The following is a 26,565-nucleotide window of genomic DNA, read 5'->3' as shown; positions in this document are numbered from 1 at the left end:
GATATATTCCAAACAAGGGAGTCATCAGATCCAGTCTCATATTGTTATATCAAGCTCATATTGTTTATTTCCCAAACTCTCCCAATACTCATCCTTGTATTTGGACACATCTTCAAGCTTTTATCTCCACTCCTACCCTATCCCAGGAATTAGTTTAAAGCCCTGTTGAACAGATTAACCATGTTTTTGCTAAAGATGTTCTTCCTAGTCTTTGTGAGGCATACCTAGCTGTAGCAAGTAGTCCTTTGTCTAAGATGTAAAGAAGGCAAACCTTCCCCATTGACAACATCTGTGTAGCCAGTCATTCACTTGCAGTATCCTCTGCCCCTGTTTACTTTTCTATCTTTCACTGGTAGAATTGGCAAGAATACCACCTGTCCTCTAAATTCATCACTTTCCGGCCCAAGGCTTCATAGTCCAAGGTGATCTGCTCAAAGATTTATTTTTTTGCAGTGTCATTAGTGCCCACATAAACAGCTTCATTTATATACCACTCCATACTGAACTAACAGTGTCTAAGCAGTTTACAATTGTAAGCTAATTGCCCCCAACAATCTGGGTACTCATTTTAGTGACCTTGGAAAGGTGGACGCCTGAGTCAACCTTGAAGCCCTTTCGCTGATATTGAACTCGCAACCTTATGGTTTTGAGTGAGTGGCTGCAGTACAGGCATTTAATGACTGCACCACCAGGGCTTCTTAATGAAACATGAAACAGAATAAAAGGGATGCTGGTCTGTGTTCTTGAAGAACTTTGGCAACTTGTCAGTGACATCCTGAATACACACATCAGGAAGACCGCACAGTTCCCGATTCATTTTGTCTGGCTGGCAGATAGTTTCCTATGTAACCATGACAAATTAATCATCTACCACCAGCACCATTCTTTTCATCTTGTTATGCTTGGTGGTTAGTTTGGTTCTTCCCTTGGTATGCAGTGTCTCTTGTCTCTTGTTGCTGGTCTCCTGTTTGCACCTCTTTACCACCATTATTTTCAAGAATATACAGGAAATGGTTGCTTAGTTGGAGCGGTTCTGAATAGCTTGGACATTGTCGTCCATTCTTATACACGGATTTTTTATACATGCATTCAAGCATACATAGTTTGAAAATGTTCAAAAAAAGTATAAATTTCAAATAAAAGAGAGCTGACATCTGGCATCCCTCATGGCGCCATCCTGTCCCCCATGCTATTTAACATTTACATGAAGCCGCTGGGCGAGATCATCCGGAGACATGGGGCACTGTGTTATCAGTACGCTGATGACACCCAAATTTATTTCTCTATGTCCCCGACTGCTGCAGTGGCTAGGGATGGCATTTCTCCTCTAAATGCCTGTCTTGAGTCGGTAATGTACTGGATGAGGGAAAGCAAACTCCAGGTGAATCCAGAGAAAACAGAGGTGCTTGCGATAGGGACCCCTGGTCCAGGGATGTAGATTTGTCCACCAGTCCTGGACGGGGTCACACTTCCCCTAAAGGATGAAGTTTTCAGTTTGGGAGTACTCCTGGACTTATCTCTACAGTTGTCATCTCAGGTGGAGGCGGTGGCCAGGAATGCATGGTACCAACTTTGGTTGATACGCCAACTGCTCCCCTACCTGGCCCAGAGGGACCTTGAAACAGTGGTACATACTCTGATGACCTCTCGTTTAGATTTCTGTAATGTGCTCCACATGGGGCTACCTTTGTACTAAGTTCAGAAGCTTCCATTGATCCAAAATGCTGCTGCCAGATTGGTCACAGGTACATCCAGATCTGACCATATTACTCCAATACTAAAATCATTACACTGGCTGCCGATCAGCTTCCGGGCCCAATACAAAGTGTTGGTTATTACCTTTAAAGTCCTACATGGCTTAGGCCCAAGTTACTTGAGGGAACGCCTCTCCCTACACAATCCACCCTGCATTCTCAGAACATCTGGGATGAAATTATTGGAACATACAAAGACCAGACTAATCACAACTTCCCACAAAGCGTTCACAGCCACGGCCCCCACACTTTGGAATAACTTACCAGAAGAGATTCGTCTCATCACCACCTTAGAAGCCTTTAAGAAGGCACTTAAGACGGATCTCTTCCAGCGAGCCTATCCACCTGATCTTTTATAGTGGATCTTACAGAATTTTCTACACCTGATTCAATAGTACAGACACAGACAACGACTTGGCTATGTTAATGATTTTACTGTATTTTGCAATGTTTTTATTGATTATTTTATGTAGTATGGTATTGTGTAAATGTATTGTTTGATTTTATCGGTTGTAATCCCGCCTCGATCCGCAGGGAGAGGAGAGAAATATAAATATTATTATTATTATTATTATTATTATTATTATTATTATTATTATTAAATATCAAACCTTGATTTTCCATTTTCTATAGGGGACACCATTTTGCTGTGTCATTATATTTAATGGGACTTGAGCATACATGGATTTTGTTATACACGGGGGATCTTGGAACAAGGGTCCACTGTACATAATGTACTGTACATAATGGTTGGCATCCTGTGCACTTTGATGTTAAAATAGAGTCATGGGATAATGTGGTCCATCGTAGGCAGTATCTGGAGCTAATTTGGGGGAGCTATGAAGAATTTCCAGAATGTAGGCATTTGGCTTTTTTCAATCCAGCTTTCTCCCTCCAAGCACCTTTTCCATTCTCTGTTGTTTGTCTCATGTCTTTCCAGAAAGGAATCCAAGTGCAGGATTTCAGAGCATCTTACAAATACCTTTAACAGCAATGTATTTGGTATGGTATACAGGAGACACTTCAAACTTCATACCTCTTTGGTCTAGAATGTAATTGAGGTTATGTCTTTAAGTGATGCAGTGTTGCAGTGAAGAATACCTTCTAATTTATGCATTTTGTTTGGCCTAATAAGAGTATCACTGTTTTTGTAGATTTTGGATGTACAGTTATCCCTCCATATTTGCGGTTTTGATATTTTCAGATTTGATTATTCACGGATTTGATTAATAAGTTCTCTCTAGGAATATCTAGGTCCTCCAGTGCAAATCTATGGTCAGCTTTAACTAAAAGTTGCACTGAAAGACCTAGAGATTCCTAGAGAGGATACACTACTAGGCATTTGTGGTCAGTGTCTCTCAGACGTTGGCCACAGAGTTGCCCTGGAGGACCTAGAGATTCCTCGAAAGGTGTTCTCTCAGTAAAAACATGGTGTTTTTGTTATCTGCGGTTTTTCCATATTCACGGGGGTCTTGTGCCCCTAACCCTAGCGAATATGGAGGGACAACTGTATACAACTTACACTGCTGCCACTGGATATGCTTGTGATTTCATATGTTTAAGAATGAAAGACGCATCAGTGACACTCCAGTTCTCCATCTGGCTTCTTCTAGGATTGGTTTTTCTTCAACCTGACTGTTCTTATTGGTATTAGTAGCATCCAGACTGATCTTCCTGTTACTGAGGTTCAAATACAGTTTCTTTTTCTAATATTGCTTAAAAGATCTCATTGTCTTCTTGTAGGAAATGACTCCAGAAGAAAAGAGTACCATCACCAGCCTCAGCAAGTGTGACTTCACCCATATGAGTCAGTATTTCAAAGCTCAGTCAGAAGCCAGAAAACAGATGACCAAGGAGGAGAAACAGGTATCTTAATTTAGAAGTTAACTTTTAAAGTCTTTTAAATGTTTGGAAGCTGAAAACAGGTTAAAACTAGAATCCTTTGTAATTATACCACAATTGGAACCCCATGGTCCCTGCAGTCATCTTTACCTCAGCTTCATTCAGCAACTGAAACATCTGGTTTGGCAAATACATGCATCTTTCAAAGGCACTGCTTCCCAGAAAATTCTAGGGCTGGTCATTGGTCAAGCTGACTAGAGTTTCTAGGAGCTGAAGTTAGAAAATACTTGAGGACCCAAATTTGGGATCCTTGGGTCTAAGGGGCTAAACAGACTGCTCCTTTGCGCCACCTTCTGGGGAGCTTAGGAGTACAGTGTTCACAAGAAGCATGCCCTCAAGACAGCTGGAAGGCGGCTTCATGCCACCTGGCTGCCCACACATTGGCCAACTTCCAGGCATTCTAGCAGCATGCTGTTTAGAAGCCACATGCCACTGGAGCGTCTTAAAACTGGCTGCCAGTTGCAGCGTGACCAAAAAGCTGGCTTTTTGCCAGCACAAAAAGGAGCAGCTGTTTGCCGTTTCTTTTTTTGGCTGGCATGGCGTGTGGTTGCCGCAAGCTCAGTCTGGCTTTGTCAGGGGCAGCCTGTTTCGCCCCTAAACCTTCGGGCAGGAGTTGGAAAGAATTGGTCCTCCATTTGTTCTGGAGTGCTGTTTTTATAATCCATTGACATTAGCCATATTGAGTGGGGCTTCTGAGAACTGAACTCCAAAAACATGTGGTGAATGAAAAGTTCTGCACTTGCAGTTCTAGGGGATGAAAATGTTTGGTCCTGATTCACATAGTTATTTTTCTTTAAATTTTGTACTTTTTCTTGATATCACAGGGAAAACTCAGCAGAAACCTTAACAAGTAGGCTTTCTTTAATCTTGGGATTATATAAAAGAACTTTAAATCCATTTCACTTCTCTTCTGTGGTTCTCTGACTAATAATAATAATAATTTTTATTTATATTTTCTCGCCTCTCCCAGATGGATTGAGGTGGGATCACAACCTGGTATAAAATACAATACAAAATGAAGTACAGCAATTCAATTAAATATGTGAAAATTGACAATTAAAAACTGAGTAACACAAAGCGACAGTGGAGCAAGGATGTTCTCATCCTATTCAAGGAGGTGGATCTATGTCTTACATGAAGTCAGGTGGATATGCTCGCTGGAAGAGCTCCGTATTAACCGCCTTCCTGAAAGTTTCCAGGGAGGTAGTAAAGCAGATCTCTTCTGGGAGACTGTTCCTCAGTCTTGGAGCAGCTATAGTAAAGGCTCTTTGGGAAGTTGAAACAAATTTGGTTGTTGTTAATTCAAGCAGATTCTTCTAAGAGTGCAGGGTGGATTGTATAGGGAGATGAGTTCCTGCAAGTAACTCGGGCCCAAGCCATGTAGGGCTTTAAATCAACACTTGTATTGCGCCCAGAAGCAAATTGGGAGCCAATGAAGGTCTTTTAAAATTGGTGTTATGTGTTATCTTTCAGTTTGTTATATATCATAAAAGCGTGCCAGCCACCTTTCTTATTATGACCTTCTAGTGTCAATACCCGCTCCTTTACCAATTTAACCCAGTCGGATATCCATACTAGTTCACAAGAAAAATAGTATAGCTTTTAAGTTTGGTATTCCGAGTCCTCCTCTTAGTTTCGAATCTGTTAATAGTTTCCATTTTATTCTTGGCTTTTTCCCAGCCCATACGAATGTGACTAATTCTCTTCTCCATTCCTCAAAACATTTATAATTTACTATTATAGGAAGACTTTGAAATAGAAATATAAACCTAGGCAATAAATCCATTTTAATGACTGCAATTCTTCCTGATAAAGGTTAATTGTACTTTGGACCATCTCTCCATTTCCCTCTTCATTTCCTTCCACTTTTGTTTGTAATTGTTTTCAAACAGATCTCAATTTCTTTTTGTGACCCATATGCCAAGATATTTTACCTTATTTTCTGAATTTAAGCCTGAGATCTTATTTAGCTCCCTTTCCTCTTTTTTTGGTCACATTTTTTACTATTATTACAGTTTTTTTCTTTATTAATTTTAAAACCTGCTAGAGTTCCAAATTCCTCTAATATATTTATCACTTCCTCTATTGTATTCAAAGGGTCTTCCAGAAATATTACAACATCATCCGCATATGCCATCAGTTTATAAACCTGATTTTTAATTTTTGTTCCTAGTATTTTTTCATTTTCTCTTATTTTATTGGTGAGCACTTCCAACAACATTATAAACCACAGAGGGGACAGGGGACACCCCTGTCTAGTCCCTTAGTCCCTTTCTCAATTTCTACCGCATTCTTTTCCCCCCATTTATTAGTATGTGCGCAGTTTGCTCTTTATAAATTAGATCTATCCATCCTAGGAAATTTCCCCCTATTTGACTCTTTCTTAAAACTTCTTTCATGAATTCCCATTTTATATTATCGAACGCCTTTTCAGCATCTGCAAATATCAGTGCAACTTTCTTTTCCTTGTGGCTTTCGTAATATTCCAATACATCAAATAAGGTTCTGTGATTATCTTTTAGATGTCTGCCTGGTAAGAATTCATTTTGGTCTGGATGTATTATATCACAGAGCATTTTTTTAACCTGTCTGCTAGGATTGCCGCTAAGATTTTATAGTCATTATTCAACAGCGCTATGGGTCTGTAGTTCTTTGGATCTAGATCTTCTTTTCCTTCTTTTAAGATTAAAGAGATGTTCACATCATCCCAGGATTCCGGTTTACCTTCAGTGATTTCCTAAATATCTGGTTAAAATGTAAAAAGAAGTTCTATATAAAGATCCCAGAATGGACATCCCCACAGGAGGCTTTTTTTGGAAGACTTAAAAAAGGGGGAATGAATTGGCTAACATATAAACAACTGTTAGAAATGATCTAAATAGGAAATCAAGAATGAAAACAAGAGAAGAACTAGAGAAAGAAGGAATAAAAATAGAATGGTTCTCCTATTTACAATTAGAACAAATATGGATTTGAAAACAGAAGGAATCGAAAAATCTGAAAATGAACTAGACAAAATAATGTTGGATAATGAAAGGAATAAGATAAAAAGATTCTATCAAATATTGCTGGAAAGAGCTAGAACAGTAAAGGATTAAAGAAACAATGATAAAATGAAGTCAGTTATTTAAATATCCGATTGAGCTTGAGGATTGGGAAAAATCATGGGAAAACACAAATAAATTCACATTAGCTCAAAATCTAAAAGAAAACTACTACAAAATGCTTTACATGTGGCATTTAACCCCGGTAAAAATGGCCAAGATATACAAAAATAGTAACAGGAAATTCAGGAAATGTGAATGCAAAGAAGGATCTTATTTCCACTTAAGGTGGAAACGCAATAGAGCTAAGACTTATTTGAAGAACACACATTTAATTATCAGTGAAATAACACAGACACAATTCCCAATGAAACCTGAAATGTATTTATTAAATATTACATCCATATTACACAGAGCAATAGGGAAAAAAACATTTAAGACTCATTCTCTATATGATAACATCAGCAAGAACAATCTATGCCCAAAAATGGAAGTCATAATCAATACCCACGATGGAAGAATGGATGCAGAAATTGTTAGATTTAAGAGAAGTGGATAGAATATCAAGAAAAATAACAGAAGAAGATAGTAGCAATATAGAGGATGAGTGGGATATGATACTGAAGTATTGGGGGGGGAGAGAATCTAGAAAAACAAGCAGAGTAAGTAGTGACAAATTAAAATGTATACAGTAAATCAATTTGGAATTGGAATTGGAAAAGTGATACATGAAAGATAGAAGGGAAGGGGAAAAAATTGGGTTGCAAGAAAGCAAAAATAGCCAAACAGTGGTAAAAGACAAGTAAGAATATTTAATTTAGGGGGGGAGAGACGCTCTCCACATACGAATGAAATAGTTTGATTTATGTTTTTCCAGTTGTAATCTGGGTAATTTTAGACAGCTAAGAGATGTGATTTGTTTGAAATATAATTGTGTTGAAACTGAAATTGTACAATGTATAATGTATATGTCATATTTTATTATCAATAAAATTCTTTGATAGCTGGAATAAAATATATTTAGATATAGTTTATCATCCAAATTAATTAATGCCAAAACCCATAATTTATTCAAATGATGAACAAACCTGTGTTAATTAAATTTTTGAAAAATCTCGGGGGGAAATTGGTGTTATGTGGTCAACCCTTGAAGAACCGGTGACCAGTCTGGCTGCCATATTTTGCACTAGTTGGAGCTTCTGAACTTGGTACAAGGATAACCCCATGTAGAGCGCGTTACAGAAATCAAGACGAGAGATTACCAGAGCATGTACCATAGCTTCGAGGTCCTTTTGGTCTAGGTAGGGACGCAGTTGGCGTATCAACCGAAATTAATACCAAGCACTTCTGGCTGTGTCATCTACTTGAGATGACCACTGTAAAGAGAAAGACGCTTTAATGTGGTCAAAATGCTTCCCATCGATTATGGCACATTTCATGAGAAATAAAATTTATTCTCTGTTAAGTGCCTTTCCAGTAATGGATAAAAATAAGAAATAGGCTTATTCCTTTTATATAGTTGTATGTGATCTTCATGTGGAAGAGGAATACCGTATATACTTGACTATAAGTCAAGAATTTTTTCCCCTAAAATGGCATCCAAAATCGTAGGTCAACTTATCTACAGGGTAATGCAGTACTTTAACCAAGCCTCTCCCCAGCTGGGCTACCTCTGCAAGAGATAGCCCAGCTGGGGAGACGCTGGCAAGGGTGCCCAGTTGCCCCGCAGCCCCTGCTAGCCTCAACTCCCTCCGATGGGAAAAGCCCAGCGAGGGAGACCGCGCATCCTGCAGCCTCTCCTCCACCAGGCTTTCCCCAGAGAAGGGGAGGAGACACAGGAGAGGGCGATCACCTTCCCCAGAAGCCTCCCTTCAGCGAGGCCCCTTCCCTTGGGAAGGGGCCTGGCCGAGGGGACTCTAGGGAGGGCGATCACCTTCCCCAAAGCCTCTCTTCAGCGAGGCCCTTTCCTCAGCGAAGGGGCCTGGCTGAGGAGACGCCGAGGTGGGTGCGCGATCGCCCAAAAGCCTCTCCCTTGCTGGGCTTCTTTTGCGAGGAAAGCCTAGTCAGGGAGACGTTGAGGCGAGCACACCCTCGACCTATCCACGGGTCATATGAAAATCCATATTTTTGGCCCCAAAAGTTGACTTCGACTTAAACATGAGGTCGACTTGTACACGAGTATATACGGTAACTCTTTTATTGTACCTTTTTTGTTGCAGCATGTTGTTAGGTGGCAACACTTTGCATCTTTGTCCTGGTTTAGTCAATTATATACATTAGTCAAATAGTTCAGAATTTATCATTAATGATCAAACATTTTCAAATTATGGGTTACCTATGCACAAGCAGTCACCTCCACAAACTGTATTGCTGTGTTTAGCCTTCTTTAGATATAACAGTATGTCTTGGTTTATCATTACAGGAATGAGCTGCAGTGATCTCAAACCTTGTGCACACCCTGTACCCATCATGTCTGGGAATAAATGTTTGAAACTTGCAGCATCCATTTTACACTAGTTACAGCTAATAATGGTTATATCCAAATCTGAACAAACTGCGGTCCAAACTATCTATGGTTAATTGAAACAGGCCAGTTTGAAATTGCAGTTCATGAAGCAAGCTTGTTTCAACTAATCAGAATTGAGATTAAGTGCAGTGTTCAAAGCAGTCCCACCTCGGAAGTCCCTATCCTCGGCACTGAGTAACACCCAGTGCCGGAAGGCCTTTTAGTTTCGACACTTGGTCCCTAAAAGGTTCGCCATCACTGCTCTAGGGAATCACAGCTATTTTCTTTCATTGTACTTGCCATATGTAGCTATTCTCTGGATCTGCAGACATGTGCATTTTTTCCTAACAACAGCAGACCAAGAAAGGAAGAAATAATCTAATTACTTTCTTGCAGTGTACTTTACCATACATGTAATTTTTTTCTTTCAGCAGAGGTCTCCAAGCGCAACTTGAACAGAGTTAATGAATTTGTTGTAATTTTCAGTCTTGAATAATTTATTTAGTGGCTTTTGAGTACATTGAAAATTTTCCTTTTGTGTGTCTTCTTTTAGAAAATTAAAGAGGAAAATGAGCGGTTATTAAAAGAATATGGTTATTGTGTTATGGATAATCACAAGGAAAGAATTGCCAATTTTAAGATTGAACCTCCAGGTCTCTTCCGAGGGCGTGGCAACCATCCCAAAATGGGCATGTTAAAGAGACGGATAATGCCAGAAGACATCATCATCAACTGTAGCAAGTGAGCATGGAACATTTTGCACAGTAGATAGGGAAAGAGTTCTTGTCATAATTAATGGCACCTGTGTTCAAGCTGCTCAGCCTGGATAACCTGTCAAGTACAGTCTGACATTTCCTGCCCATGGCCTTTGCTGGTGATATGTCATATGGGTCAAATGTGAAATGTTTATTTTCAGCTTCTTACTTAAGCTTACAAAAGACTTTCCTAGCAGGTTTTTGTCAGGGATTTTGCAAAATGTAAATCTTAGGACCAATTTGTAAATAGTAGGTTGTGGTAGTTATTTTTGAGTTCTTTATTTTGAGGAAGTTCAGAATAGGTTCCATGAGGTACTCAAGTGATCTCCTGTCCAGGCAGAGATTTTGTTAGCTTTACTAATTTAACTCTAATGCTTTATGTTAAACCATTTCCTGTGCCAATAGATATCATAGTACGGTCGGCCCTTCTTATACACATATTTTTTATGCATAGATTCAAGCATCCACAGTTTGAAAATGTTAAAAAAAAAAGTATAAATTTCAAATATCAAACCTTGATTTTCCATTTTTTATAAGAGACACTATTTTGCTCTGTCATTATATTTAATGGGACTTGAGCATCCACAGATTTTGTTATTCATGGGGAATCTTGGAACCAAACCCCAGCGTATAACAAGGGTCCACTGTAGAATTTTAAAAAGAAGACTATGATACAGAGTACAGCTTCACCCAAACTGGGATCTCTAGGATACAATATGGTATTCATCCTGTCCAATACACTGCTTATGATGAATCTTTTGAAAAAATTCAGGGGATAGGGACTTGTATTTTAAGCCAGTAAAGCAGTTGCAACATGCCCAGTTGCAGAAAGGTTAATGTTATTGGTAACTAGGTCTCACTGAGGAATAAAATCTTCTTTGTCTTTTTGGAAGAAAGATAAGGTTGGACGATGACCGAAATAGAGCAAGGAAAGATTGGAGCTGTGTAAGAAGATGAGATTTCAGAAGTGAGAAATCCCCTCTGTAAGAGTGTAGAATTCTGTCTGGGCAAGTAGTGAGCAGCCTAGTGAAGAAAGAACAAGAGTAAACTTGGTTTTTAAGCTGGTTTTGGAAGATATGATAACTTTTCCTCAGTATCCACTATGGAATTAAATTGATCTTGCTAAGTGAAGATACTGGACTGAATCAGACGGGTCAAATAAAGCAGCTCCCAGCCGCTCCAGGGAAAGGGCATGCATATGACGCATGCGCCCAGAATGGCTGGAAGCCTCTCTAAGGCCTCCTAAGGTGGCCTCAGACTGCCAGAAGAAGGAACAGGGAAAGTTCACTATTTGCGGGTGGCTTGTTTGGGACTGCGGTGGCAGCCTGCTTTTAGAACCAGCTGTGCAGCCGCCACAGTCCCACACCGACCAAGGTCCACTGGGGCTGGAGCGGCCAGAAGCCACTCCAAACCACTGATCTTCCCCACCTCACTGTCTGTTTTTGCCAGGCTATTCAACGTTTGTACTGTGATTATCCATGCCTCCTTCTCCAGCTCAGTCCATTTCTATTCTATATACAGTGTGTCTGCGCCATGCACGGGCACCGCTTGGGGAGGGAAATAATGATGTGTGTGCACTTCTCCACCACATGCATGCGCCCCATTTCCTATGAGGCTCGAGCATATGCAGATTTTCCCTTATGCAGGAGAATCCAGAACGGATCCCCCGCATAAGGAGAGGGCCCATTGCACATGTTGTTACGTCTTGTACATCCATACAGAGGTCATGGCTGAGGCATGGCTCACTTCTTGCCACCTTTCCACATCCATTCAGCTTTTGTGCTTTCCCACAGAGCAGTTGAACCCCTTTCTCCTTAGCCAATACATAAACATAAATTGGCATAGATTTCTCCCTGCCTCTACTTGGCTTCCTTGCTTATCATGGCAGACGGGATTCCAGAACAAAACAGAAGTTTATTGTACTTCAACAATTTGCTGTTATGCATAGTTAAACTAAGAGTTTCAGCTTTGATAGCCATTACACCCAGTTTTGTATGAACTAATTCTGATTTGGTAGCTACAGGAATCATCAGGCCCCTACATAAAAAATATTTTAAGCACTTTCTAATGAGTGTAGATTCTGCACAGCCCAAAGAGGAGCCCCGTATATCTGTTTTGGGATAACTATAACACTGCAGTTCTAAAATGAGTAGAACCAGCTTTTCCCTCTTTTGTGTGATAGAATTGTAATAGTCCGTTTAAGGTTCTAGTGGCTAACATTGTACTCGATCAGACTTGTGAGGACCATGCACCAGTTCACTGAAAAACTACCCCAAGTTACATAAATGAAGGTACTTATTCAAGTACATTTCAATCAAGTGACCAATTAAAGGTTTATTCATATTTGCCAAATATAACTTTTGTTTTTTGGTAGTTAATAGAAAGGAATACATTTTGACAGTACAAACTAAACTGTTTCAACAGTCTGCATAAACCTAGCTGAAGGGATCTCATACACTGTAGCCAGCCCAGTAATTAAGTTAGTGTTTCTCAACGTTTGGGCATCTAGATTTTTGAGACTTCAACTCCCAGAATTCATGAACAGTGAGCATACTGACTGGAACTTCTGGGAATTGAAGTCCAAAACATCTGGAGGCCCAAAGGCTGAGAACCACTGAGCTAAGTGATCTAACAGAGGAGGCAGAGCATGACCCATGCCTCTTCCATCTTGCTGCATTTATAAGCTCAATGTTCACAAGCCTGCTTTTTATTCCCAAGAGAATCCCTTCCTGAGGATGAAAGGCAGGCAAGTATAATATCTTCAGGCTAGTAGTAACTTTGGCAGCACAACTGTGCTAAATTAATCCAAAACAGTATTGTTCAATATTGTGTAGAGTAATTGGGCCTGGTTTGCTTTTAGATTTCAAATTTGCAATATTGTAAACCATATTAAGAATCAAAACAAAGATTTACCCTGTTTGTCAAGCTTGAGTCCTAGAAACACCAGGCAAATTTAGGCAGATCTTAAAGGAAAATGAAAGAAATAAAAATTGGATGAAATTAAAGAATAAGAAACAAAAAGTAACACTACTCCTAAACACCATTAGTTTATAAGACATAGGGTAGGCCTCTTAGGGGCTCCGCCATAGAAACTGATTCTAAAAAGGTCACACAAGTCAAAAAGGTTGGGAAACCCTGTAGTAGGCTATTACTTTAGTATACCAGCTTGCATTCCCTGAACCAGACTAAATAAATGATCTGCTATGTATCTTCCTTACTGTTTTTAATATTTTGAAATCTTTTCTATGTTCTTGTGCACAGGGATTCTAAAGTTCCTCCTCCTCCTCCTGGACACAAATGGAAAGAAATCCGGCATGATAACAAAGTGACTTGGTTGGTGTCATGGACTGAGAACATCCAAGGGTCTATTAAATACATCATGTTGAACCCAAGCTCTAGAATTAAGGTGAGGATCTGTGTTAAAGTCTGTAGGTGAATTCTTTTGTATGTTGCAGGGATATGGTGTCTGATGGACGATCCAAAGGGTACGCTGTTACTGTTAATCAAAAATATTGTTTATATCAGTGCAACACAAACTAATGTCTAGGGACCGGTATTGGTTGACAAGCCATTGGTTCTTGGGTCTGTGGCAAGTTTTCAGGAAAGAAAGCAGTTGTAGACAATGATCACAGATATACTAATCCCTGGCATATAAAGGGGGGGGGGGGGGGGGGATAGGGGTCCTCCAGATCAATGAGCCTGAGAAACATTGGTTTATATAATTTTTATGCCGCCTCTAGCTCAGTATACCTGAAACATTGTGCAGTTCTAAATTGAAAGAATAAAGAGTTGCATAATACCTATACCTATACAGTGGCAATGAAGGAAGCTTGATTTTTTTTTTCTAAACTGGGGTGAGCAAAGTGTGCCCATGAGCTGCTTGTGGCACCCAACACCATTTTTGTGGTTCCTGAAGGTCCCATATGCATTGGACAAAAGTTTGTTTGCCCCAAAAACCTCAGTTGAGGAAGAGCATGCTGCTGGCTTTTTTGTAATATTTTTCACCTGTTGTGCCTTTTCTAGGCCTGTCCTTTCAGTCTTTCTTTCAGACTATACAGGGCATTCTTCAAAACAGGAAGTGACAGAGCAGGAAATCCAATAGCCTTTTGGTTAGAACATGGTGAGAGGGCAGTCCATAACCCCTGAGATGTGGCAAAATGGCCACTGTTGACTCATTTGAGGTGGAGATGACAAAGAGATTATGGCCCTAAGGGTATCATTGGGGATTAATGCAGCCCACCTCTGGCATTTGTCCACCCTTGCTCCAAATGGTATCCTGTCTCTAAACAGGAGCCCTCCTCTGGGATAAGCCTTCACCTTACTTGTTTTCATTTCCTCTCCAGGGTGAGAAAGACTGGCAAAAGTATGAAACTGCTCGGAGATTAAAGAAATGTGTAGATAGGATTCGAAATCAGTATCGAGAAGACTGGAAGTCCAAAGAGATGAGAGTGCGGCAGAGAGCTGTTGCCCTATACTTCATTGACAAAGTGAATATCTCTTTGTTCCATTTTCTTCCATTTTTGAATTAAAAAGCCAGGCTCTTGCACCTATTAAAACCCTTTCTTGACCCAAATAAGTTTCTAAAGCACAAAACGTACTGGACAGGTGGTTGAATAATAATAAATAAAATAAAAATTTTATTTGTATACCGCCCTTCCAACAATCAGGGCGGTGAACAGCATAACAGCAACAACAATCCAATACATTACAATACATATTAAAAACATTACACCATTATATTAAAATCAAAACTAACACTCCATCCGTCAGCTACTGTTGCCGTCGAGGGGGGAGACTAGCTGGAGCTTGATTCGGGGAATGCTGTTCGAAATAAGAAGGTTTTTAACTCCCTTCTAAACTGGGCCAGAGAGATGGCCGAGCGGAGCTCTATGGGCAGCATATTCCGGAGGGCCGGGGCGATGGTGGAGTATGACCTCCTCGTTGTGGAGGCTAGTCTAGCCCCAGGAGCCCTCAATAGTTGCTGCCCAGAAGTTCTGAGGGTGCGGGGTGGAATGTATGGAGAGAGGCGGTCCTTCAGGTATCCTGGACCCAAGCCATGTAGGGCTTTATAGGTTATAACCAACACCTTGTATTGTGCCCGGAAGCGAATAGGCAGCCAATGCAGATCTTTAAGCACAGGTGTAATATGACTGGCCCTGGAAGTACCAGTGACCAGTCTGGCTGCCATATTCTGTACCATCTGTAGCTTCCGGGTATGGTACAAGGGTTGCCCCATGTAGAGCGCATTGCAGAAATCCAATCGAGAGGTTACCAGAGCATGTACTACCGTTTCAAGGTCCCTCTGGGCCAGGTATGGGCGCAGCTGGCGGATAAGCCGAAGCTGATAACAGGTGCTCTTGACCGTCGCATTCACCTGAGCTGTAAGGTGAAGCGACGAATCAAGAAAACCTCGAAGGTGCAGCTGCAAATGAATAGTTTGAAACTATTTCAGAGGTGGTTCCACCAATAGATAGTTGTGTGCACCATTTGTCTGCTGTATTGTAAGAGGTGGCACCGATAGAGGACAGAACTTCGTATAGCAACTAGTCTGAAATCAAAAATGAGAAATGGGCAGAGCTACAATACAAAAGAAGTAGTCCTCATTTACACTAGCCTTGAGCTATAGTCCCTGTTAGGTCATCAAGGCAGCTGCACAGATGAGGCCAAATCACCTACAAAATCTGAGAACATGGATTTCAGGTGAAACAAATTTTAGTGTAAACTTTCAGTTGAATTTGAGGAAGGCTTGGACATCAGCCTTAAGTATTATCTGCCTTCAAGGAATTTTAAATCCCTTAAACTTTGAAATTTTAAGGATATAGTACTGTAGTTCAAAGAATCCTGAAATAACCTCTCTTTGCTGCCCCAGTGTAGTTTAAAGTGCTTCTGTTTGTGTGCCTTTCTTTCTGACATCCTTCTGCTCACTCTCAATGTTCTGTATTTGTAGCTTGCTCTAAGAGCAGGTAATGAAAAAGAAGAAGGAGAGACAGCTGACACAGTGGGCTGCTGTTCCCTCCGTGTGGAACATATTAACTTGCATCCAGAATTGGATGGCCAGGAATACGTGGTAGAATTTGACTTCCTCGGGAAAGACTCCATAAGATACTATAACAAAGTCCCTGTTGAAAAAAGGGTAAGATATTTTTGTTTTGTTTCTTAATGTTCTATCATTTAAAGAAAAATGGCACATGGAAGAAATCTCAAAATAGACTTGTTTTGTTTTTCCAGTGAATTTTCAGGCCTGATTTGATTGAGTTAATAAAAACTGCTATGCTTGATAAAACCAAAAATCAGTCTGTCCACCATGCAAGTTTCAGGTGTGACTAGCCTCATGTTTTGGTAGAATCCATAGCCAGTCATGAAGGCAACAGCCCCTCTCCTGTTCTTTGTCCCTAGCATACTGCCACTGAAAAGGGAGGTTCTGTGTGCTCTTAATGTATATGTGATCAATGACTATCTTCAGTTTTTTCTCTCTTTGCTCTGTGCAAGATTTGTGGTTTTATAAATGTCATGCCTCTTTAACACACCCTGAGTGGCCAGTGTACTTCTTTGTTGGCAAAAGCCAAAAATTCATTTCTTGTAGACCAGTGAAATGTAGCAGCTGTTAAGCAATGTGAGAGAGCCATCATGGTGTAATGTTGGAGCATTTGACTACAACTCCGGAAACCAGTGTTTGAATCTTGGCTCAGACTTGTAAAACCACTTGGGCAAGTCATACCCTCTCAGCCTCAGAAGATGGCAGTGGCACACACATCCTCCCCCGAAGAAACCTGCCAAGAAAACCCCTTGATAGGTTCGCTGTAAGTCAGAAACAACTTGAAGCAACAACAGCAGCAAAGCAGTTTGAAGACTTTATAGGATGGCAATGACAAACCCCCTCTGAAGAAACTTGCCAAGAAAACCCCATGATAGGTTTGCCTTATGGTCGTCGTCTAAGTCAGAAACAACTTGAAGGCGCACAACAAGATTGCACTGTGAAGCCAAAATAATGCCAGTTTTCCTTGTTTCATTCTTTTTTCTCTCACCCATGCATGTTCTGTAGGTTTTTAAGAATCTTCAGTTATTCATGGAGAACAAGCAGCCTGAAGATGATCTCTTTGACAGGCTCAATGTAAGTGGTTTCCTCATCTTTGGGAACTTTGTCTACCACCACATTCTTGGGGGACCTTTTCTAGAAGTTCTCACTGTGAAAATAACACCTGCTGTTGATTCTGTCTCAGGAAGGTGCCAAAGTTTCATGCAATGCTTTGTACAGAAATAAGTAATGTATTAAACAGAGACTAGATATCTATCATTTTAGAAACTCCTGCAGTCATTTCAGGGTGGGTTGGAAAGGCATATTAGTTGCTATGTTTTTGATCCTGTTTTTATACCTTAAGTTTCAGTTCTGCTTTACAATGTACTGATTTCATATTTTTATTGCTCTTTTAAGAATGTATATACAAGGCTACATACCTTCCTAGATTCATATACATATTCCAAGAAAAAAAATAGATGTTGTCAACATTTTTCTGCTGCCCAAACTGTGAAATGAAGAGAGATTTAAATGCTTAGGTTGAGGAAACCTGATATTGTGGTGCTAGAATGAATTTATAACCCCTCTCCTCCTTTTTGTTTATATTCGCCTACACAGACCAGCATTTTAAATAAACATCTTCAAGACCTTATGGAAGGGCTTACAGCAAAGGTATTCCGAACATACAATGCCTCCATCACGCTACAGCAGCAGCTGAAGGAGCTCACAACCCGTAAGTGTCTTTGACCCAACACATTAAATTCTCTGTTCTTTCTTTTGATGGTGGGCCCTTGGTATCTTCTGAGGTTTGGTTCCAAGACCCCCATGGATAACAAAATCTATGGATGCTCAGGTCCCATTAAATATAATAACATAGTAAAATGGTGTCTCTTGTATACAATGACAAAATCAAGGTTTGCTTATTGGAATGTATGTACAGTGGTACCTCGGGTTACGAAATTAATTCGTTCCGCGGCTAATTTCGTAACCCGAAAAACCTTCGTAACCTGAATTGCCATAGGCGCTAATGGAAAAAAATAGCTCTCTGCTGCCCTCCGGTGGCGAAATAGCGCCGAGGTTTTTTCGTAACCCGAAAAAACCTTCGTAAGCCGAAACAATAAATCCCTATGGGATTTTTTCGTATCCCGAAAAATTCGTAAGCTGGGTAATTCGTATCCCGGGGTACCACTGTATTTTTAAAATCTCTTCAAGCCATGAATACTTGAATCTGTGGATAAAGAATCCATGGATATGGAGGGCCAACTGTATAGCCCATGTACACTACATAATAATAATGATGAAGTATGAGAATGACTGTATAAAATTTTGCCATAAGAGAAATCCTGTGGCTTAATTCTTTTCGTAAAGTTCACACAGAATAAAATAGAGAGCAAAATTATCCTGATAATAATATCACTGTAGTAAATCCTACAAAACTCTGTAACTTGGGCTAGTTTTAGTGTTCCTATATTGCATATGTGGAGCTGTGAGTGTGCCTAAGCTTCCCAATAAGTTCATGATTCCAGCTGAGAACCTGTTGACTTCTGCATCAATCTCTTAGTCATTATACTATATCATTGCTTTTTAGCTACAGCCAACTAAGAGCCAAGATGCTAAGCTCTCATTGCCTTATCAAAAAGTAAAATAATTCATAATAATTAAACTTTGCCTTATCAAAATTGTAATTTTCATTTGTTTATTTTGACTTCTTTCAGCTGATGATAACATCCCAGCAAAGATTCTGTCTTATAACCGTGCCAATAGAGCTGTTGCTATTCTCTGCAACCATCAGAGGGCACCTCCAAAGACCTTTGAAAAATCCATGATGAATTTGCAGAGCAAGGTAATGGTGAAAGCCTATGATTAAAAGCCACACTGAGACTAGGTTTCATTACTTCAGTTTTCATCTACCGTATATACTGGACTATAAGTTGACCTCATGTATAAGTCGAGGGCAGGTTTTGGGGCCAAAATTATGAATTTTGATATGACCCATGTATAAGTCGAGAGTAAAACTTAGGGGCATGCAATAAAGGATGTAAAGAATGAAGAAAAGGAAAATGATGCCAAATAATACAGTGGACCCTTGCCTTATGCGGGGATCCGCTCCGGACCACCCCGCGTAAGGCGAATTTCGCCTATGCTTGAGCCCCATTCACTTGAATGGGTCTTGTGCATGCGGTAGCGCAGCAGTGTGCATGCCATGGCCACACACCCCATTCATCTCAATGGGACGTGGTGCCCCACGCGCTCCTGTGCAGCTTGAACACATACGCTCAAAGCCGCGTATAGCACACATGCATATAAAGCGGATGCACTGTACTTCTATTTTCCTATACAAGTATTCAAAAAGGCCAGAAGCAGGACCATAGTGGAAATAATAGAGGAGGTTGGTGCTTCTTTTAGGTTCTCCTAGGACGAACTAAGCTCTTACCTTTTACCATTCTACTCAGAGAGGGAGATGGGTCCTATTTGAGTTAAGGGACAGCACTTGCATTGACCCGTGGATAAGTTGACCCAGGTTTTTTGATCAATTTTTTGACTCAGATTTCTAGACTTATACATGAGTATATACAGTAACTTGTATTAGGCCCTTTCATAGGAGTGCTTCACTCATGAAACTTGTTTATCTGATTTTTGATAAGACACCATTTAGTGGTGTTACATACAATCCTTCTAGGTAGACCTTATATTTATACCAAACTACTTTAAAACCTGTCTCTCCCATTTTTCAGTTGTACAGCTGGCAGGTTAATTCTGTGACAGGAATAAATATCTACGAAGTAATTTGGTTAGCAGACCCCCCCCCCCCCAATACAAAATCAATAAAGTTTCAGTATTCCATCCCACTTTGCACTCAGGGCACCAGGGAAGATCAAAAGAACTGTGTACTCTTTCACTCATGCAAGGGCAGTCTGCTGTTTTCACAATTTCTTCCTTCAACCACAGCCCCCACAACACATCCCACGGTGTTCTAGAAAGTTGACAAATGTCACAAACATTCTGGGCAACATAAGCTGCAACAGGAAGGGGATGAAGAAAAATTCCCTTTATGGGAGAACTCTGTTCCAATTCTCTGAATCCTTTCTATTATGTAGGCACCTTTTAGGAGAAGAGTAATGTGTTATAATAGTACCACCAGAATCTAGGCTGTGATGTTTTACTGAGGAGCATTTTCTGATTTTTTTGTCAGGACCTAAGAAATAGCAGTGCTTTCCCTCTCCCTAAAAAAGCTTTGTAGTTTGTAGCTAAATCTTGACAAGTTGACACTAGATGAGGTTCAGCTTATTTATGCACATCATATGCGGAAAACATACTTGGGACTGTACTGCTGAGATTGCAGGTGGGAGGATCATATGATTGAATCTCTGCCAGGTGAAAGAGGCTCCCTGCATATTGAACATGAAGCAACAGTAGAAAAGGCTCTAGCCCAGCCATTTTCCTGGTGTGCTTGTTTTCTTTGTTTGGGGGCTATATTGTCCCATGGCAAAGCATTCAAACAAGCAATCTCACTCCCTCCAGAGGTCTCAAGTGATAAAATCCAAGAACAGATTTGCATTGCAATGAACTATAAGTAAGTCAGATCTCACACTTCTTTCCGTGTATCCCATACTCATTGCTGCTTGATAATATTGAGGATTTAACTCTTCTACAGGCAAACCTTTCCCCACAAAAATTTGCAAGGCTTTATAAGTTCAGCGCATGTTTGTTTCTCACTTCTCTAATTCGCCCTTTTGCTTTTCAGGATTTCTGGCCAAACCCCTGAGTTCAGTTTGGTTAGGCCTGAATCTGAAATAACCCTCTTGTCAATAAGCCAGTCTGATTTATTAATCACTTTGTTTTGGGGTTTTCCTGGCTTTCATAATACTTTACCTGGCTTCAGTTGGTAGGACTGACAGCTCTGATAAAATGATAATGACTTGGCTGCCTTCTCTTTCCTTCCCCCAACTCATTTGGACCATTATTTTCAAGGGAGCTGAAAAGCCTGTCAGTCATAACTTAGGTGAACTCTAAGGCTGTGAATTCTCTATTATTAACCACTGCTTAGCCAGCCACATAAGATTTAACTTCCACTTTTACTAATCTTCATTCCCTCAAAGCAGGCATTTTTTCACACTATACAGTTATAGCACTGCGTTTCTGCTTTAATTGCCATGGTTGCATCCTGTAGAGTCCTGGAGTTTGCAGTTTAGGGAAGAGCATTTCTCAGCTCCAGTGTCTCAAAAAACCACAAACCTCATGATTCCATAGAATACAGCCATAACAGTTAAAGTGAAATATAACACTACAATTATTTAGTATGAAAGGGCTCCAGGAGTAGAGGACCAAGAGGCAAACTGGCTTGAAGATAGCATGTCAAGGGGAGCATGCCATCATAGAACAGGGACACATCCCAGAATTCACCGGACTATATATTCATAATAATAGAGAGTTGGTGGTAGTTTTGGAAAAGGGGAGATGCTAGCCTTCTCCTTCCCAGTTAGAAAAGCACTTCATAGAAATGAAGTGCAATGTTTATCTTTGGACAAAGACTCCACCTTAGTATCCAGGGCACTGTTTTTTTGTTTGGTTTGTTTTGGTTTTGGAGGGGGGGCTTTATCACTATTTGCAGTTTGTCACCTTCATCCTGACTCCTGCCTACATTTTGTCTTATCTAGATTGATGCCAAGAAGGATCAGTTGGCTGATGCCAAGAGAGAACTGAAAAGCGCCAAAGCTGATGCCAAGATTCGAAGGGATGAGAAATCTAAAAAGTAAGTCTGTCTTCTGTGACACATGGATTGCCAATGTGGCATACAATGCAAACATTATGTCAAAATGAAGTATCTTTTTAAATGACTGTCTCTTGAATATTTTTGGTTTTCTTTTATGTCTCTCTCCACAGTCTGTGATTCAAACTGCAAACTCTTATCTGGAAGTAAGCCCCACTTAATGCAATAGGTCTTACTTGTGAATATCCAGACCAGGTTTTTTAGGTGCATGAGAAAGCGTCTTAGGCAGTTACAGAGAAAATTTGAGGAGGAATTCACAGGGTGCATCCTAGGAAGTGTATCTGTGGCTGAGGCTGCCTTGCATGTTTCATTAACCTTATAAATTCCACTTAATATCAACATTTAGCACCGCCATTATGAAAAACGACCTGAGCATATGTATATGTGTATTTTGGTATCCATGGTCGGGGTGGGGGGGGGGTGGGGTCCAAAATGGATCCCCTGCGGATATGGAGGCCTGACTGTATGTTCTGACTTTGAAATGGTGGGTGCACAATTAAGTTCCTGTAAATTTTGCTCTTTCCTCTCCTAAGTTCTCCCTAATGTCTTTTATTGAGATTTTATTGATATTTATTGAGATTGTGCTTGAACCATCCAGAAAGCTCTGGAAAATTTAGAATACCATAAGAAGCGCCTCCTCCCCCTCCCTTTTTCTCCCTTTTCTGATGTTAAGCATTTTGGAATTTTCATTTCTATAATTGTGAGAATTAAACATATAGATATATGGGCATCCACCCCAAGTGATTAAACAAGAGGAGGAAAATCAGCTGTGTTTGCTGCCCTCTCATGTGTCATGGCCCTGTCACTTGTGTCTGCCACCTTAATGTGGACCAGTGTGGGAAATTCTGAAGTGGGAAGCCAATTGTACATAGATAAATTCATGCTAGGGTGGCCCACTGCAGAAGCACAGAGCTCCTTGTTATGTAAGGTGCACCTGCTGAAATTGCCTGTTCTGCATACTTTGTGAAAACATAAGCTCTGCTCTCTTTTGCATCTAGCCACCATAAATCATGTGGGGTAGTTCTGTGAGTGTCTTGGTTCAGTTTCCTACTCAACTAAAGTTTTTCCAGACTGAGCAGGTTGCTGTACCTGTTCACCTCTCTGTATAAGGGGCACATGATTGATTTACCATATGCAGTGGTTATGAGGCTAAAGAAAGTAGATGTTACAGACGCTAGTGTGAAGTATGTAAATTTCAGCATTAAGAGTGAGTTAACAGAACTTCCTATATGTTTAGCAGCCGACTTAATATGATTTTTCCCCCAGGACTGTTGAAAGTAAGAAGAAAGCTGTACAAAGAATTGAGGAGCAGTTGATGAAGTTGGAGGTCCAGGCTACAGACCGAGAGGAAAATAAGCAAATTGCTTTGGGGACCTCCAAACTAAATTACCTGGATCCTAGAATTTCTGTTGCCTGGTAAGCTCTTGTCTGGGGAAAAAGGAGAAGGGATCACTGCCCTCATCACTTCACCTTATTTCAGTCCTTGAAAGGAGGCAGGCCCTGGTCCTGCTGGGATGTGGGATAGATTTTTATATTAGCTTGGCTGCTGGTAGTAGGTGGGCCTTTGTGTGGTTTTATGTCAAAATGTGCGTTCCAGTTTCATTTTTTAAAGCTAGATGCATTGTACATCCCTTGATTCCACGTAATTCTGCCTCCAAAAACTGGTGCAGAAGTTTGTGTGTGATCTTCATGGATGAGAGTAATATGATTGTGTTCACAGTTTGGAGAGTTGGGGATAGAAATTTGGTAGATCAAAACTGCTGGCAGCTTCAGTGCATGGGCACAGAGGAACAGGGTTGGAAGGTAGAGCAGGAGTGGTGGTGAAGCCCTGGGTATCTATTTCCCTGCTACATGTGTATGGTATAGGCTTACAGAATGCACTAACAACCCTATTGTTGTTTCATTACAGTGTACCTTTGAGTATTGCTATTAACTGTTTCTGGTTCTCTTTCTCCCTTCACACCCCCACCCTCCACATCTAGGTGTAAGAAATTTGGAATACCCATTGAGAAGATCTACAATAAAACCCAACGGGAGAAATTTGCCTGGGCAATTGACATGGCAGATGACGACTTTGAGTTTTAATATGATTTTAATGGGCTGTATTCAGTGAAAGAGAAGCAGAGTAGCCTGGTTGTAGGGAGATTGATAAACTGTGAGCCTTACTTGTCCTTTATATTGGGGGGGGGGGGGGGGGAGCATTGGGAAGGGAAAACAAGTGTCCAATAACATACCCAACATCTTTCAGAAAAGATATGCCTGGAAATACTATAGAGGAGCTGAGCCAGTTGTCCTATGGACAACTTATTTAAATCTTGTGCCAGAGACCCAATTTTTAGCTGTATGGTTTGTGTTTTATCTCTGGAGGGAGGACAGGTGGATGGGGGAATTTGTTGACCTTCTTCCAGGCAAAGTCACCATTACAGTGAAGAGCTTGGAAATCATTAGCTACTGTATACAGAATCCAATGAGATATTGGTGTGTTTTTACAGTTAGGGTTTTTGCAATAACTTCTATATTTTAATAGAAAATGGACTCCTTAATTCCCCACCCCACTCCCCATTAATTTAACACAACTGATTCCCTCAGCACACTATCTCTGGCCAGAATGGTCATTGTGGAAACACCCAGGTGTTTTCATTTTTACTTGGTCCCATCATGATATTGAAAACTTATAGTAAAAACACATCTCTTCAAAGCAAAGCATGATGGGAAGATCCTTCCTGACTTGAGTGGGGTTTTTGTTTTGTTTTTTTGTTAATGTGAATTTTTACTGCTTTTAATTATTTTAAAATATTTAAACTTTTTTTTCTTCTTGATCTTAAAGATCATGTAGATTTGCAGAGGGTAGGAAGGAAAAAGCTGGGAAGGGGTAATGGATTATGAGTACAAATAAATTGGTGGCAAATTGCTTTCCCATCATACTTTGTTCTGAGTACTTAATATATATATATATATAAAGAGATTATATATACCAGAAATATCCACAGCTGTGGGTTTGGTTTTGCTTTTTCTTCTTGTTGGTTTTTCCCTCTCCCCCCCCCCCCCCCCCCCATTTTTTAAGAAATCTCCCTCCCTCCCTTCTTTTACTTGAATGATTTTATTGTGTAAAAAGAACTTTCACAGGTCAATAAAATTTTGAGGGAAGTGAGCTTTGGTCCAAAAAAAAAAAAGGAAAAATAATCAAGATTTTAGGGCTTTTATTTTTTTTTCTTTTGTAATTGTGTACAAAAATTTAAAAAAAAAATAAAGAAGAATTTTAATGTGAACCCTTTTTTTTGCTATAATCCGTTAGTCCAAGAGGCATTGTTAGCTTAGTGTGGTGCAAAGACAAGTTTCCCGTAGTTTTTCCTCAACAATTATCTTCTATTTTTATCATGAATTCCCTTTTAATCAACTGTAGGTTATTTAAAATAAATTCCTACAACTTAACGCAATGCCAGCATCTGTGTGTTCTTGTACCCAGAAGGCTAAAGAGCTGGCTGTGTATAACTGCCAAATGAAGTGCTTTGAGGTGGAGGCTCCAGGATGAACTTTCTAAGGAACCAACCGGTCAGAAAGTGGAGGAGAAATTAGTCCATTTTGCATTTTAATGCAGATCCACACAGGTTATACCCACCATACCAGTAAATTAAGCATGGTTATCTTTAATACTTACATTACTCCACATGTAGAAATGTGATTCTCCAAATAAAAATGCGTACTGAAATGCATCATGTAAGGGGGGGGGAGTGATTACAAAGTAAATTATCATAGGAAAATTGCAAACAAAAATGTGAACAAAATTCCAAGCAGAACTTTTAAAAAAATGCAAATCACTATGGAAATGCAACAATGCACAGAAGACAGGAAGAATGAGAAATTGACAGAAACCATAAACTAACAGCTTGGTCTATCCTTAATGGAAACACAGCTGAATTCCCACATGACCAACACCAGGAGCAACATCATAAAATTGCCAGTTTTCTGACCATTTTTTTGTGGTTTCCTTGTGTGTTTCATCCTTCATAAATCTTAAAATTCCCAAGGCTGGTTTCTCTGTACATTCCCATCCTTAGTTATTGTTGTGGAACTGTCCTTTTCTTTCTTTATAGACAAAAAGTGAGGATGGCTCTTGTTTTTGATTTAACTATATTCTTCATATTTACACTGATTTAGGAAATCAGTCAATTTGGTTTTTTTTTAATTTAGGAAGACATATCATGCCCAAAACTACCTCATGACTTTATAGTCAAGATGAAAATATAATTTTAACAACAGGTCTTGCATTCCAAATTATAAAACAAGATTATATTTTCACTTTTCCTATAAACTTGTAACACCCAACCTCAATCTTGTTCAACAGAATCACTATTTCTGAAGAAAGAATAGAATCCTTCAAAACACGACTGAATGAAACGACAGTTGAGTAATACCTAGCTGTCCAGTTTTGGGTAACTTCCAGTTTGATGTATACCATTCTAAACAGCATTCACATTGGCATCATAAAGGCATGCTGCTGTCAGCACTGTCTGTTATTCCAGATGAATCAGGCATGATAGCAGCTCCTTAACTATGCAGAGCCTTATTTACTCTTGTTTCAGCTTGATTAATCTTAAAGTTATACATTCATTCCAGAAAATACTATTGATATTGTAGCAAGTACATTTCTATACCACTTATCAGTGCACTTAAGCACTTCCTTATGTGTAAGCTAATTGCCCCCAACAAGCTGGGAACTCAATTTAAAGAGCTATGGAAGGATGCCAGAATTGACCCTGGAACCCCTGGCTGGTATTGAACTCTCAACATTGTGATTGTGAGTGAGTGGCTGCAGTA

General features: G+C 40.0%; 1 protein-coding gene across 1 annotated transcript in view; it reads left to right on the top strand.

Moving 5' to 3' along the window:
• TOP1 (DNA topoisomerase I) overlaps window positions 1-25,184 on the top strand; it is a 104,032-nt gene extending 78,848 nt beyond the window's left edge. Inside the window, exons 11-21 of the mRNA XM_042462322.1 lie at window positions 3,498-3,620; window positions 9,760-9,947; window positions 13,223-13,367; window positions 14,305-14,448; window positions 15,909-16,094; window positions 17,004-17,072; window positions 17,595-17,709; window positions 18,692-18,819; window positions 21,635-21,729; window positions 23,014-23,163; window positions 23,730-25,184. Coding sequence (XP_042318256.1) covers window positions 3,498-3,620; window positions 9,760-9,947; window positions 13,223-13,367; window positions 14,305-14,448; window positions 15,909-16,094; window positions 17,004-17,072; window positions 17,595-17,709; window positions 18,692-18,819; window positions 21,635-21,729; window positions 23,014-23,163; window positions 23,730-23,832 — 1,446 coding nt within the window. The 3' untranslated portion in view covers window positions 23,833-25,184. The remainder of the gene's footprint in view (window positions 1-3,497; window positions 3,621-9,759; window positions 9,948-13,222; window positions 13,368-14,304; window positions 14,449-15,908; window positions 16,095-17,003; window positions 17,073-17,594; window positions 17,710-18,691; window positions 18,820-21,634; window positions 21,730-23,013; window positions 23,164-23,729) is intronic.
• Window positions 25,185-26,565: the final 1,381 nt, after the last annotated feature.

This window comes from Sceloporus undulatus, chromosome 4 (genome assembly GCF_019175285.1).
Source record: "Sceloporus undulatus isolate JIND9_A2432 ecotype Alabama chromosome 4, SceUnd_v1.1, whole genome shotgun sequence".
In the NCBI taxonomy this organism is placed as follows: domain Eukaryota; kingdom Metazoa; phylum Chordata; class Lepidosauria; order Squamata; family Phrynosomatidae; genus Sceloporus; species Sceloporus undulatus.
Note: the sequence above shows the minus strand (reverse complement) of the source record. Positions and strands in the feature narration are given on the sequence as shown.